This window comes from Xenopus laevis, chromosome 3L (genome assembly GCF_017654675.1).
Source record: "Xenopus laevis strain J_2021 chromosome 3L, Xenopus_laevis_v10.1, whole genome shotgun sequence".
Lineage (NCBI taxonomy): Eukaryota > Metazoa > Chordata > Amphibia > Anura > Pipidae > Xenopus > Xenopus laevis.
The window spans coordinates 70,852,866-70,867,358 of record NC_054375.1 but is presented as its reverse complement, the minus strand read 5'-3'; the positions used below and the strand labels follow the sequence as shown (position 1 = coordinate 70,867,358).

Genomic DNA, 14,493 nt, shown 5'->3' with positions numbered 1-14,493 from the left:
ATTTGAGTTTTTGCCCACAAAACCTCAACCAGAAAAAAAAAATCAATATTTATTAAATAACCCCCTTGAAGTCAAGGCTTCTCCTTAGTTTTTGGAGTACGTTCCACTTTGACCTCAATTTGGGAGATGGTTTCAAGCATTCTGGTAATTATCTTCTGGTTATTTTAACTGCCAGCATTACTGACTACTACGTAACCCAGAACTCTCTACCTTGAAAAAAGACAATTAGGGGCAGATTTGCTAAGGGTCAATTTTCGAAGTACAAAAAACTTCGAAATTCAACCATCGAATTAAAAAACTTGGAATTCGAATTTCGAACTCTACGTTTTTTCAACAAATTTGGCAATCCTGCGGTTGAATAAAAATCGTTCGATCTAATGATTCGAACGTTTTTTAGCGATCGATCGAAGGATTTTTATTCGAAAAAAAAACCTTAGAAAAGTGCTGTGGAAGGTCCCCATAGGCTAACATATTGCACTTCGGTAGCTTTAATTTGGCGAAGTATCAAGTCGAAGTTTTTTTTAAAGCGACAGTACTTCGATTATCGAATGGCCGAATAGCCAAAGATTTTTACTTCCAATCATTCCAATCGAAGTCAAATGGTTGAATATAGCCTATTCGATGGTTGAAGTACCCAAAAATTTACTTCGAAATTCGAAGTTTTTGAAATTTAAACATTCACTCGAGCTTAGTAAAGGTTGTTAGCTTTTATTGATTTTCAGAAATATTGGAACAAAAACTTCTTCAAAATTGTTTAGATAGATTTTTGAAAAGGTAAACTAAAAAATTCAATTGAATTCCCAGCAGTTCAAATTTCATTACATTTATAAGTACTTTCCTGACTGTCAGGACATTTTCCCTGACAGGCTGGAAAGTGTTTGAATGAGCTGGCACATTTATCAAAGCCTTTTGGCTGTTTAAAATATTCTGATGGATTGGGTAGTTTCCCAAAAATCGATTTAAAAGCAAGTTCATGGCAGACTTGCTTAATTGGTACAAAATATTTTCCAGATTACTATTACATATGATTAAATATGATTTGTAAACCATCTTTAACAAAAGAAAAATCTATTAATAATGAATATTCTCCATACCCATAAAACTGAGATTGTTTTACTTTGATAATGAGAAGAAAAAGATGACTGTACATAGTTTCCTGTAGTAGTTTTGCCTCTGATTAGCTCCTTAAAATGGTTGGATTATGTGACTATGATAAATGGTTTACTAAAGTTTACTAAAGTGTAATGAACAAACTTTATAAATATGCCATTTTATACCATGTTTGATACTTTTTTTGTATGAATCACTTTATCAGACACCTTTATAAATATTCCCCTATGGTCTGGAATCCAGTACAGGTATGTGATCCATTATCATTTTTCAGGACTACCAAAACAAAAAAATCTTGTGATTGCTTCTAAAATAATATATCATGGTTTCCTGTAATATATCTGAGGAACCAGACCAGACCATCTGGTATTACACAGAACATTACATCCTGTAGTGCATAACACATTTCTTTAAAACTGACATGTCAAAACTGTTTGTAAGAGAAACATTTATTTAAATCTTCACAAGAACACAATTGTACTAAACAGGTTCAAAAATAATAAGTGCAAGAAAATAAAACATAAATGATGGACTTCCCCAATGAGCACACCTTTTATACCATGCCAATACAGGAATAACTCAATTGGTTTCAAAAGAATAAGAGGTGCTTTTATCACATTTATACCAATAGATTTTTTTTTTTCAAAAACACTTTCTACAATATGTAATAAAATATTTCAGCCAAAAATCAGTGACAACCCAGAAAATGTGCAGGTATTAAATAGTGAGAAATATAACAGATTCATTTTAACAAGGATCAAACAAATGCATCTCTCAAAGCTATATAGGTCATTTTTCAGCGTGGGTGTGTGCATGTGTCATTATGAGTCAGCTTCCTTGTTTTTTGGTGGAATTCAACCATTTGGAAAACTAGAATTAAAAAAAATCTGTTGTAATCATTGAGACCTACTGAACTTTTCAGGACATTACTTAGTTTGTTGTTTTCAAATTTCTGGTTGAGTTCCGTCTGCATACACAACATATCTGGCCTCAAGCTGACAAAAATGTAGTGCAGTTATAAGGTGTTCAGTAGCCATTTGTTTTTTCTCCTCCATAATTTTATTCTGCAAATGGTTATATTAAGCAATATTGTTTTAATACTATTTTAAAATTATGTGCATTTTTGGTGTAAGGTCTTTGAGGATGAATAACATTCTTTATTTGTATTTGCTTCTTTGTATTTTTTCTGGAGACCAAAGTCATCAGTTCTTTTCACAGCTCCTGAAGGCACTGAGGGTCCACAGAACAACACATATGGCCATTCTAGACAGAGGAAAGAAAAATGTAAATTAACATTTGGAATCTCTCAACAAATGCACTGTAACTACTAACTCTCCCACCTTTTAGAACAATTTAATGTAATGTTTAAAACAAAACCTTTCCATTATGAGTGACTTTAGAAATGGCACATGCTATTGGGCTGATTTCAGTTTAGTGTAACACTGAGATAACCCCATTTAGTGAATTCTTCTATGACTTCTACAAAGTAAGTGATTGTCAGGAACTGTAAGGGATTTCTAAAGGGAGAGGTGGAAGAACAGGAACAGATTTGTGACAGAGCCGGTGAAGACTAAAGAACAGGCTTTACCAGGACGGAGTTGGCATAGAGTCAAGAACAGACTGGAGCACGACTGGGGAGCAGAACAGACAGAGCAGACAGAGCAGAGCCAGACAGAGCAGACAGAGCAGAAATCAAGGAGCAGGACTAAACTGGACTGGAAACAAGAAGCAAAAGTGGTGAGAGTCAGCCCTGATTTGCTGACCCCAACCCACCACCAATAAGGATGCTGGGGCGAAATAGCTAAAGCTGGCCATAGACGCAAAGATCCGATCGTACGAATCAACGTACGATCGGACTTTCCCATCTCCCGACCCTCCACTAACCATTCAGATCAAAGTCTTTACCATTCCGATCAAATAAGAACAGATCACCCAATGTTCTGCCCCTGACAGCAATCGTACGATACTTATGTCTGACAACACTAGTGACAGTCTCCCACTGAAAATCGTACGATCGGCAATACACGCAGAGATATTATCGGCAGGCGACAGAAATTTTCTAACCTGTCCGATCGACCAAACGACCGATCTCCGACGGACGAAAAATGTCGGGACTCTCCACACATGGTCCGAAAATCGTACGAATCCACGATTCGTACGATCGGATCTTTGCGTCTATGGCCAGCTTAAGCCAGGGACCCAGATGAAAAGGAAAGAAGAGTGTGCTTTGCTGCCCTCTTAACCAGGAGGTCCCAGGATCAAACCCTTATACTGTAACTGATGAAAGCAGCTCCCTTTGATGTTTTCTTTATGAATATACACTGCACTTATGCCCAACTAATAGGCCGTATATAGTCCTAGTCTAGTCTTGTGACTCACAGCAGCCAATCAGCAAAAAAGCCTTTTCAGGTAAAGCTGGAAAGAGTCAGAAGAAGGAGGCAAATAATTAAAAAACTATAAAAAAAATAATAATGAATACCAAGTGAAATGTTGCTTAGAATTGGCCATTCTATAGCATACTAAGGGGCATATTTATCAAGGGTCGAAATTTAGAATTTATGGGAGTTTATAAAAATTCCCATAAACTCGAAATTCGGGGGAAAAAATGACAAATCGAATTTTATTAAAAAGAAACAATTTTGTTAAATTCGGGTGAATAAGATCAACCCACAAACTATAATATAATATAAAGTATAAAATTGGAATTTAAAAAAACACATTGTTCGTAATTAGTGATGGGCGAATTTATTCGCCAGGCGCGAATTTGCGGTGAATTTGCACGATTCGCCGCCAGCGAATAAATTCCCGAAACGCCCGCGAAAATTCGCGGAAAAAATTCGCCGTCGGCAAAAAATTTTTTCAGAAAAAACAGACGCCGGCGTCAAAAACAGGCGCCGGCGTCAAAAACGAGACGCCGGCACTGTTTCACGAATTTTTCGCCGTTTCGCGAATTTCGCTAATTTTTCGGCGAAGCGAAATGGCGCAAATTCACCCATCACTACTCGTAATTTATTATACCGCGAGGATGGAAAAAATCCAAATCAGAAAATCCGATTTTAGATCTTCCGAGGTTGCATATACTGTAAGTCAATGTGAGAAGTTCCAAAGATTTTTTGATCTGCGCTGGGTTTCGTGCAATAATCCGAAGTTTCCGGGGTTTTCAGACAAAAATCGGACTTTTCAGGTGGAAATCCCAGAAAATTTGTATTTTTCATGATTTTTTCAGATTTTTTCCCACAGACAAAATTTTCGGGAAAGTGTATTAATAAATAAGCCAAAAAAAAACGTGTGGATTAGGTCTGAGTTTTTTTTAGAAAATATTGATATAAATTTGGACTTTAATAAATAACTAGTGATGGGCGAATTTGCGCCGTTTCGCTTCGCCGAAAAATTAGGGAATTTCCTGCGAAATTTGCGAAACAGATGCCGGCGTCCTTTTTTTTTTTACGCTGGCGAAACGCGAAAATTGGCTGCGAATTTGCGCCTGCTGAATAAATTCGCCCATCACTATAAATAACCCCCTTAGAGTGTGAAAAAGCAGAATAGATACGTATAAGTTAGAACACATTTTTTAAGTAGATGATAGATGAGCACAATAGGGGACACCACTAGTGAGATTTCAGCACATAAACCATAACATTGATTGTGTATAAACTGATCAATAGATGGTATTACACTACAAATAGACTCATCCACCTATTTGTGGTCTCCCATTCCTCCAACTACTTTGAGGCTTGTGGGGAAGGGGCAACTTTTTCATGCATGGTCGGCCTGCTGGGTGGTTAAGAGTATTCTGTAAAATGGTAGTGAACAGACAGACAGACGTATTTATGCACAGTATGTAAGGCCTAACTCCAACTTTATTTGTGTTGAAATCCATATAATTCATTTTAAAACACTGCTGCAAATAAATTGGCTACACAGATATGCTGCTGTGTGTCGTAGAGCAGTGAACTAGAAAAAAGCGAATTTTGCAAACTTAACAGACCCTCATCACTATGGAGGTCAAAAAGACTTATAGTATAAAAGCTATGATTACAGGTTTCTATACCTTACATGGGTGAATTCAGGAGTAAATATGGTGGGTGGGTTTGTTTAGTCTATAATAAGGTATAAAAGCTTAAACCATCCAATCATAGACCTAGGAAGAGCTGATCTAGACACAAAGAGAATAGATTAAGAACAAGTCGCCACAACTATCTTTCTTGACTATGTAAGATGTAAATGCAATTGCACTGACCCCTTCCATCTAAGTGGATGTGTTAATCAACTAAATATAGTGCTATATGTTTTAATAGTGTGATTGTTGCTGTTATTACATGTCTATGAAAATTGTTACATTTATAAACTTTATATAAATTATTTAAACCACTTCTTGTTCTTTAATGTCTATGAAAATTCAAAAACGCAAAACCTTAATAATAAAAATAATATACTGTCCAATCAATATTTATAGATTGCTCACAGTGAGCATAAAATCAACATAAAGATGTGTGATTTACAGTTCCCAAAATGCATTAATTAAAATAAAAAAAACATGATTCACTTGCTCATTAATTAGGGCCCTATAAAAATCATAACAATAGATGTTGACCCAAGATAACTGCTAGCTTATAGTATTTTCTGTCCAGACAGCCTCTTCCCCTTCCTCTGTCTGTATATGACTCCTGTTTACCTCCCAGGGATTTATAGTGCAGTAAGGTTATGTTTCTAGGCACTCTCTACCTAATGAACGGGGTTGAAGATATATTCTCCACTTACTCTTCAAAGCAAAAGGTTGCCCCTGCTTCTCTAAACATGGTATGACAGGCAAGCAGAGGACATACTGATTAATGATAAAGGGCATCATGTTCTTGAAATTTGTTGAATGTGGTTTTCCATTTTGACACATAATAAATGTTATTTCTACAACCACACTTCCTCTTCCATATACACTGTATATATACTTACATTTGTATTTATTTACTCCTTGTAGTAAAGAGGCTGTAGAATTGATTTATAAGTGGGGCAAAGATTAAATTGTTTAGCTTAATCTATAAACCAGAAAGCAAAGCTCATTGATTTGCTTTTATTGCAAATTTTACAGAATATTCTGCAAATTGGGCTGTTTCTGGAAATGATGTTTAATTTAAATTTAGAGGATAATACAGAAAGATACCTGTTCTATACTTTTTTTTTTTTTTACAATATTTCCTGACAGCTATTTAGCCTTACCATACACAAATAGATCCACTCGTTTGGCGAGGTCACCAAATGAATGTATATTTTCCTAATTTGATTGTATAATATCTCTTCATAAATATTTCATGCTTTTTATGTTTTTTTTTATTATTTTATCTTTCTCCCATGGGATTTAGTTGGTGAATATTGAAAGGAACAGTTCATATAAGAGATTCTCTGAACAGTATAAGAGAATACATTAAAAATTGAATATGGCCCAAGTGAAATATGAATGTCTTATTCTGTCATTTGAAAGCAGCAGGTCTAATGGAGACTTGACCATATAATGAATAATCAATTGCTCGCTTTGCTTAAAAAGATAAATGTGTGTTGGAAGGACATTAAAGAACAAGTTCAATAAAAATGCCCTCATCTTCAACTCATGCAGAAAAATTGGATATGGTTTCAGGTTTCACTTCATACTAAACCCTTGTAAACTTGTAAACATTGGTTCAATATGCTCAATAAAATGGCTTCCCTGTACTTCAAAAGACCATCCTCTAAACCATATGCAAGCAGGAGGGATTTCCCACACCCTGAATCAAACATGGGATGCAGATAATATAGATATTGCTATTTTTTCTGGAGAATTCTATGCATATCCAAAGAGACAATAGTAACAGTGCAGAAGAAGAGGCTGTTGAAAGTTCTGCCATGGCAAGGGCACCCTTTCTCATCTAGCATTTAAGAGATTATTGTGTATCTAATCAATGATACACAACAAAACTATTACAGAAAGAGTTGGATGGATGGATGGATTAAGATGTGAGATGACAAATGAGAGCGTCTTTTGTTTAAACAGAGAAATGGATGCCTAGGTCCTATTTCATACTAGGGCCCAAGATACATTATCATGTCAGGTCTTAAAGAAACCATCAGGTGATGCATCTGGTCAGAGATTGTCAGAAACCTATGGTCGAGGCAGTATAATAAATAGTATTTATTTTTTAGAATCCAAGACTTTCTAAAGGTAAAGTGTATAAATAATCTGTTATATGGAAACGTAGATGTATACAGTGAAACCTCTGTATATATATCTACACATATATATATATATATATATCTCCACCCCTTCATTAATGTTCATATATGAGCCACTAGATGAAAAGGAAAGAGCTGGCAAGATTTGCACTTGTTACTTTGTTGCTTTTGTTAGTACAGGTATGGAAACCTGTTATCTAGAAAGCTCCATATTATGGAAAGGTTATCTCCCATAGACTCAATTTTAATTAAAAAGAATATAATTTATACTTATTCGGTTTAATTATTGTTTAAAATATTTTTTAGTAGACTTAAAATATGAAGTCTTGTGTCAGAGGATGGACACCAATGTGCAGTTACTAGATTTATGTAATGCTACTAGAGTTTAAATTGCATTCAGTAGTGGGTTTAAATGCAAAGTTACATACAGTACTTCCAAGGCCAGTAATTTACATTTTCATTATTCTTTTCTAAGAGAAACTCTAAACACAACAGGTATGGCATTTCAGAACTGCACAATCCACTGCCAGAAATAATACTTAGATAGATACAGTATATTGCATAGATAGATTATATTATAAGGTCTTATATAGCACACTTGAAAGGGAATAACAGGAAAATGCACACTTTTCAGGCAATAAGCCTGGAATGATTATGCTACTCTAATAATAAATATGTTACCATGTTTCAGGTATATGGCTCCATATTGCTTTCTGTATAATAATATATTATTGACTATACAATCCTAATTCACCTAGGCAGTCAGTGGGACAGATGGATTATGTATCAATAATGCAAGAAAATCACTGGCACACAGGTAATGCTGGCAGGATAAACTACAATGCTTACATTTTATTGCAGCATGCAATGTTTCGGGGTTACCCCATTTATCAAGCAGGTAACCCCGAAACATTGCATGCTGCAATAAAATTTAAGCAAGGTTTATGCTGCCAGCATTACTTGTGTGCCAGTGAATTTTTTTGCATCCATTGGGAAGTGAGGTAGCTGATTCCTCCATTGCTGTGCACCAGGGAATTGTTTTCTGTGAAGGCCAGGGTGTGCGAGTACATTTAGACAACTAATGTATCAGTAACACACAAAAGGCTGTAGTTTCCTGTGTCTATATTAAACTGGCCCATTGATATTTTGGCTTCCATACTCCTGTCCGTAGTCGCAAATGGCTGCATATGAGGATTCATGATAAATTGTAGTATTAAATTCTGACCCAAGTGTTACTTGCAGTCATGTACAGTTCACAAGTGTAAAATTGATTTTTTTATATTTATATTTTTACTAGAATGTTAGCTGTTGTTTGATAGATTGCACAGCATGGCAAATAGGGGTAGCCAAAATGTCTACATTACTAAACAATCCACTGCATTGGACCTTGTCCAACATTCAAATTTACTAAAAATAATCTTTAGCATTAAGGTCATATTTTAGCAGTTCAATAGGTCAAGAAAACCTTTATGTTATGAGGACTATTTATTAAGTTACAAAGACACTGCCATCCTTATTCCAACTTAGAAATCTGTTTTAGTCAGCTGTACCAGAAACACTCTCATTAATCTCACTGTTATCTGGAAAGCAGAATTTCCCATAAATAAAAAAATGACCTAGTTGGGCAGCTATTTTTATTCCTGTCATAGCTGAAATCTGTGCGTTGGATATATATATGGCATGGCGTACGGTATGTATAATTTGGGAAATTTTAGTATGTGTACATTATAAATAGTTTAGTTGTGGAAAAAACCCCACATTTTACATTGCTACATATTCCATAGAAATAATTGCTCAACCATTTACTGGATTTTTCAGATCAATATACCCTGCATGCCAATGATTATTAATAGGGATGCACCGAATCCAGGATTTGGTTCTGGATTTCGCCAGGATTTGGCATGTTTCAGCAGAATTCGGATGAATCCAAGTGCCTGGACAAATCGAATCCAAATCCTAAAAATCATGTGACTTTCGGCACACAAAAAAAGGGGGGGGGAAGGACATTTTTTTAACTGCTCAATGAGCATGTGGATCTTTCTGCCTCTTCCTTGCCCTAATTTGCATATGCAGATAGGCAAATTAGGGTTCAGATTCGAGTCCCTATTAAACTGAATCATTCATGAAGGATTCAGGATTCAGCCAAATCAGTGCATCCTTACTTATTAAAAGTTTTTGTACAACAATTAATATTTACATTTACTATGGGTCGAATATCGAGGGTTGATTAAGTATTTTATGACAAAAAATGCAAAACAATGAACCATGGGATTTTGCAGTTTAAAATCTATTTACCTTGCACTGACAGAGGGTGCACTCCGTGCCATGTTTTATCCAGGAGGAGCCTGTAAACCGAACCACATTTGTTTCATCTACACAAGTCTTTGTGATGTCATTGCGTATAATATCTGCTTGGCATGGGTCACTGACGCAACGTGGGCAGCATTCACTTTCTGGAACCACGCTAAATTCACAATCAATTGCTGGGCATGGCAAGGGCCAGCAATCAACTTCTCCTTGCTAAGAGCAGAGACATAAATGTAACAACACATTTCATTTGTCAACCAATTACTTGCATGCAGTTGAAAGAAATATTTTGGGGAAGGTTTGTTTTTCATACTTACTAAGCAACGGCACTGCTGGCAATTTTGTACCCATGTGTCTCCGCTTTTATATGTCAGCTCTCCACTTTGGTGCAAACATTGGCTACTTAGCCTTGGGTCACATTCAGGGCAGCAAAAAAGGTCAACAGTTGGATTCTCACAGTCACAAACCATACGGCGACACATTACTAACCCAACCTGCAGTAAAGTATATATATATAGAATACATAATATATATATATAGAAAACAATACAGTGAAATATGGCTTGACATGAAAATTGTATCATGTATATGGATATAGAAACTTCCTTGTATATTCCATTTAGTACCACAAAACGACGAACTATACATTTGCTAAAAAGAGAGCTAGATGTTAAATGTCTTCATTAGAAATAATTAATATATACTGTATAATATAATTATTGTAACAATAAGTTTTGTTGGCTACAGTGATAAAACTCACTTGTTGCTACTAGATGCAAATGTAACCAAAATTGTTCATGGTTGCACAAAGGTTGAACAACATTTGTGTATATAGTATAAAGTATCAAGAAACAGGTGGTGGCAGAGGGCCTGTGCTGTACGTACATCTGTGTTTTCATCTTTCTAAAGATGGCCATAGATGGTTCCTCCAAATGGACTTGTCCGTCAGATGAGTAGCGCAGCAGTGCACTTAGGCAATCTTTGTCTGATTGGCCACAGTAGAGACCAATAATCAAATTGGCCTGATTTGCCCCTGTGAGTGGATGGCAAATCAAGCCCAGATTTGGCAGTGTATGACCACATTAAGGTGAGCTATCAAGCAGTTAAAGACTAAAGTGAGCTAATGAAAAACCAATAAGATTTTATGGCCTTACAGGTTAGATCTTTGTAATTTGTCTCTTTTATTTTTAATCTATTTCCTTGCTTGTCTTGGATCATATACTTTGCAGTTACAGTCTGTATTTTCTGTCCAGCTGCTATCTGTCAAAACAGCATTGTGCAACTATAGGCTTGTAGTCGTAATACTGCCACCCAAGTCATTTTTAAGTCTAAGATGCTCCTTAGATCTATTTGTAAAATATTGGATAATTTTACCTGTTCCCTAAATATGTAAAAATAGTTGCACTCACTACACAGAAAATCCTTGAACTTTTTAAATGTAGACATTTTCTTTTTTTTGTATTTCAAGAAAACTTTATTCATAGGAAATAAACAAGTTTACAGAAGACATACGTTTAAGTGTCAATACTAATTGTCTCACATATTCGTAAACCATTGCAGATCAAGATAGCGTATAGTAGAATAAACAGCTAACATTAGAGATAGGCAGAGAAAGAGTAAGAAGGGTATGAAAAGGATAGGGAGAGAATGGGGGGGGGGGAGCTTGAAGGCAAAAATCCTGCATAACAGTTTCAAGTTACAGTTTCTTATGAATATGCAAATAGGAGATCCAGGGCTGCCAGGTCAATGTAAAATTATCTTTTTTCTCAGCTAGATAAGAGGTCAGATGTAGACATTTTCTATACAAACCATGGTGCATGCTGAACAAAGGCATATATTCAAAGGGGCAAATTCACTAAAGGGTGAATTTTCACCAGCAAATGAACTGCCACACTTCGCACCAATTCATGCAAATCCTTTGCCACTATGCTAATTCACAAAAATGCGAAGTTGCATCTCAGCAGCAGAATGCTGGCGAAGTTTCGGTAGCATCATTTCATAGCGAACTTTTGCTAGCCCCTCAAATTGGTTAAAAAAAATGAACACAAAAATCTTTAATAGTTAGAACGTCTGAAGGCAATACCTCTTTAAAATATGAAATAACACCAGCGTTTTTTAGAACTTTTATGACTTTCCGGTTACTGACATAAGATTTATCTTATCAGTTCGCCAGGTCTAAGGTGGTGAAGGAAACACTGGCAAATTTTTTTTTTTATTTGCCGGCATCAACAAATGGAGATGGGCCGGCGGGGCCCACAAGAGCCCGGGGCCAACCGGGTTTTTTCCTGATATCCCGCTGGCCCAGTCCGACGCTGTAAAATAGTAAATTAGGTTGAAAAAAACCATCAAGTTTAACCTTTAAAGTCTGTATAAACCTGCCTAACTGTTAGCTGATCCAGAAAAAGGCAAGAAACCCCATTTGAAGCTTTGTGTGCAGTTTCGCCCTATCGCCAGGCCAATTTTCGTTCAAGCGAACACTCGTTACTCTGCAAATTCACTAAAGTGCGAATTTTACAGAACGTTACCTCTTTTGTGCGTTGCATGTATATTTTTTGTAATATTCTTGAAATAATTAGCATCTAGGGCTTCTGGCTTTTTTGCCTTCCTAGGTGGCAAACCCAATGCCTCCCCCTACCTCCAACACATGGACTTGTCCAGCAGTCAGCAGGTGTTGGTTGTGCTGTTTTACAGAAAAAGAGCTGAATTTCTGTTAAACTCCCAGAATTCTGCTTTTGCAGCTGATAATGATATGATGTTTTGAAAACAAAACCTTTCACTACACTTTAGGTAAATCAATTTCGGAGGTGGAAAATCAAAGGAAATAAATCAAAGGAACACAATCAATTGGCCATTTTCCATAAATTATTTACCTGACATGAGCAAACAGAGCAGCGATCATTTTCTAGCACCCAAATCTGGCCATTGTGCTTAATCTTTCCTTCATGTGTGCAGTCACCAGAACAGTTTTTTCCATGTGGACAGCGACAATCAAATCCACCATCCAAATTGAAGCACACGGTGTCATTACTGCAGCTGTGCCTTCCTGTAGCACATTCATCAATGTCTGTGAAAAACAGCATACAACACTCTCTTAGATTATTTACTGGAAACCAAGCTTCATGGAGCTGTCCTAGAGAAAAACACTATAAACTGTATATGAAATATATCATAACATAAAAGAATCAGTGATACAGAACACATTTTTAAGATTGCTAAGTATTAGAAATTACACTTTATACATTTCTAATTGCAAAATGACTTTTTAAATATAACTTTATTAATTTCACATTTTAAAATAAATTAATAAAAAAAAACAAATTGTCTCCCCCATTCCACAATCTATGAACAGTAAATTACCAGAAGTATAAGGCCATCTGTCTGTCCAACATCTCATTCTGAAACTAAGGGTATTAATGTTAGATTGGTCCTCCTTATGCTTCTTTAATAGCCTGTACTGGTATAGTTTTTTGCTGTATGTGCAACAACTGTTTAACAGGATCTGATCATTTCATTAAAGATGGAACATCACATCTCACAGGTACAACAATGACATGGAGCGCTTTCTGTGGCAGAACCTGTAGAGATCCGTCTTAGCTAGGAAACTTGAAGACAAGCCCAGACAGGACAGAACTACAACAACTAAAGGAAAACGCAGGGGCGAATTCAGGGGAAGGTCGGTGTAGAGGGCAAACAGTGGAAGAATCAATATACAGGCCAAGGTTTGGAAATGACACAGTGTTCTGTGCTGAGTTGGTGCAAGGCTGTATTTGACAATGTGCATGTCCAGGGATGGATAAGCAAAGAAAGAGCATGCTAAGCATCATGCCTGATAGAAGAGGAAGCACAACGACCAAACCATTACAGAAGTAAGTAAAAAATGTCACAAAACTTGAAGACAGCCTGTTAGTGAATAGCCAAAGCACACGCTAATTTGAAAAACTAGTCCAAAATATGAAAAAGGATCTCAAACCATTATTGTTCTTTTCCCACCAAATGTTGCAGATACCATCTTATACACCTGCAGGTAGTGCTCCCTGGGCATTTTTTTATGAGATTAAGGGAACAATGTTATTCATATTGTTCTTAAGTAGTATTTAATTGTTTTTAATGTTTCAATTAGGTGTTCGGGTGGTTACTAATTAACTGTCCTTACTTCCTATATAACGGTTCTGTGAAAGCTGTGTATTTTAGCCTATGATTACGTATTAAATGAGACGCATCAGGCAATCTGTGATTTTAACTATATGAAATTAACATCAGTTTTATCTCCAGCTGTGGTCTCTGTGGGAGTGCTCATTTCTTTACATATTTTAAGTGCTCCCCAGGCATCCACCAAACCAAGAATTATCTGTTAGCCTGTCAGTTAATGGATAAGTCTTGCGATTCATCACACCATACAAAGTATTTCCACTATTTGAGAGTCCAATGGCAGTTAACTTTACACTACTCCAGCTGACATCCGGCACTGGCAGGTCTGTGTGCAGATTCAAGCCCACAAAGAAATGCTTGCTCCAAATGAATAGTTCTTGTGTTTATTATGCAGAGAGGCTGACAGCGAGGGCTCTGAATACTATTTCTATAATGTATAAGTGTATATGGTACTGTCAAGCAGAGAGTTATATTTTCTGCCATTATCCGGATTGCAAAAGTGCAAGAAGACCACTAAGGGGTCAAGAGCCTGCCTCCCCCGAATTCATTTTGGCAGCACAAAATTACTGCAGGGTGCACAGTATAGGGTGAGGGCACAGGTCTAAGGAAAACAGTAAAGTCTGGGACCCATTGAGGACTGCATCTTCTGCCACTCCCTTGCATTTCAGAGTAACCCCTCCCTTTTTGAGCTTGCACTTTAAAAAAAAATTGCCCCCCACCAGAACT

General features: G+C 36.4%; 1 protein-coding gene across 1 annotated transcript in view; it reads right to left on the bottom strand.

Annotated features, from left to right (window-relative positions):
• Positions 1 to 692: 692 nt before the first annotated feature.
• nell2.L (neural EGFL like 2 L homeolog) overlaps positions 693 to 14,493 on the bottom strand; it is a 127,787-nt gene continuing 113,986 nt past the window's right edge. The window contains 4 exon segments of the mRNA NM_001086890.1: positions 693 to 2,373; positions 9,607 to 9,831; positions 9,936 to 10,112; positions 12,489 to 12,682. Of these exon segments, the coding sequence (NP_001080359.1) occupies positions 2,323 to 2,373; positions 9,607 to 9,831; positions 9,936 to 10,112; positions 12,489 to 12,682 (647 nt within the window). The 3' untranslated portion in view covers positions 693 to 2,322.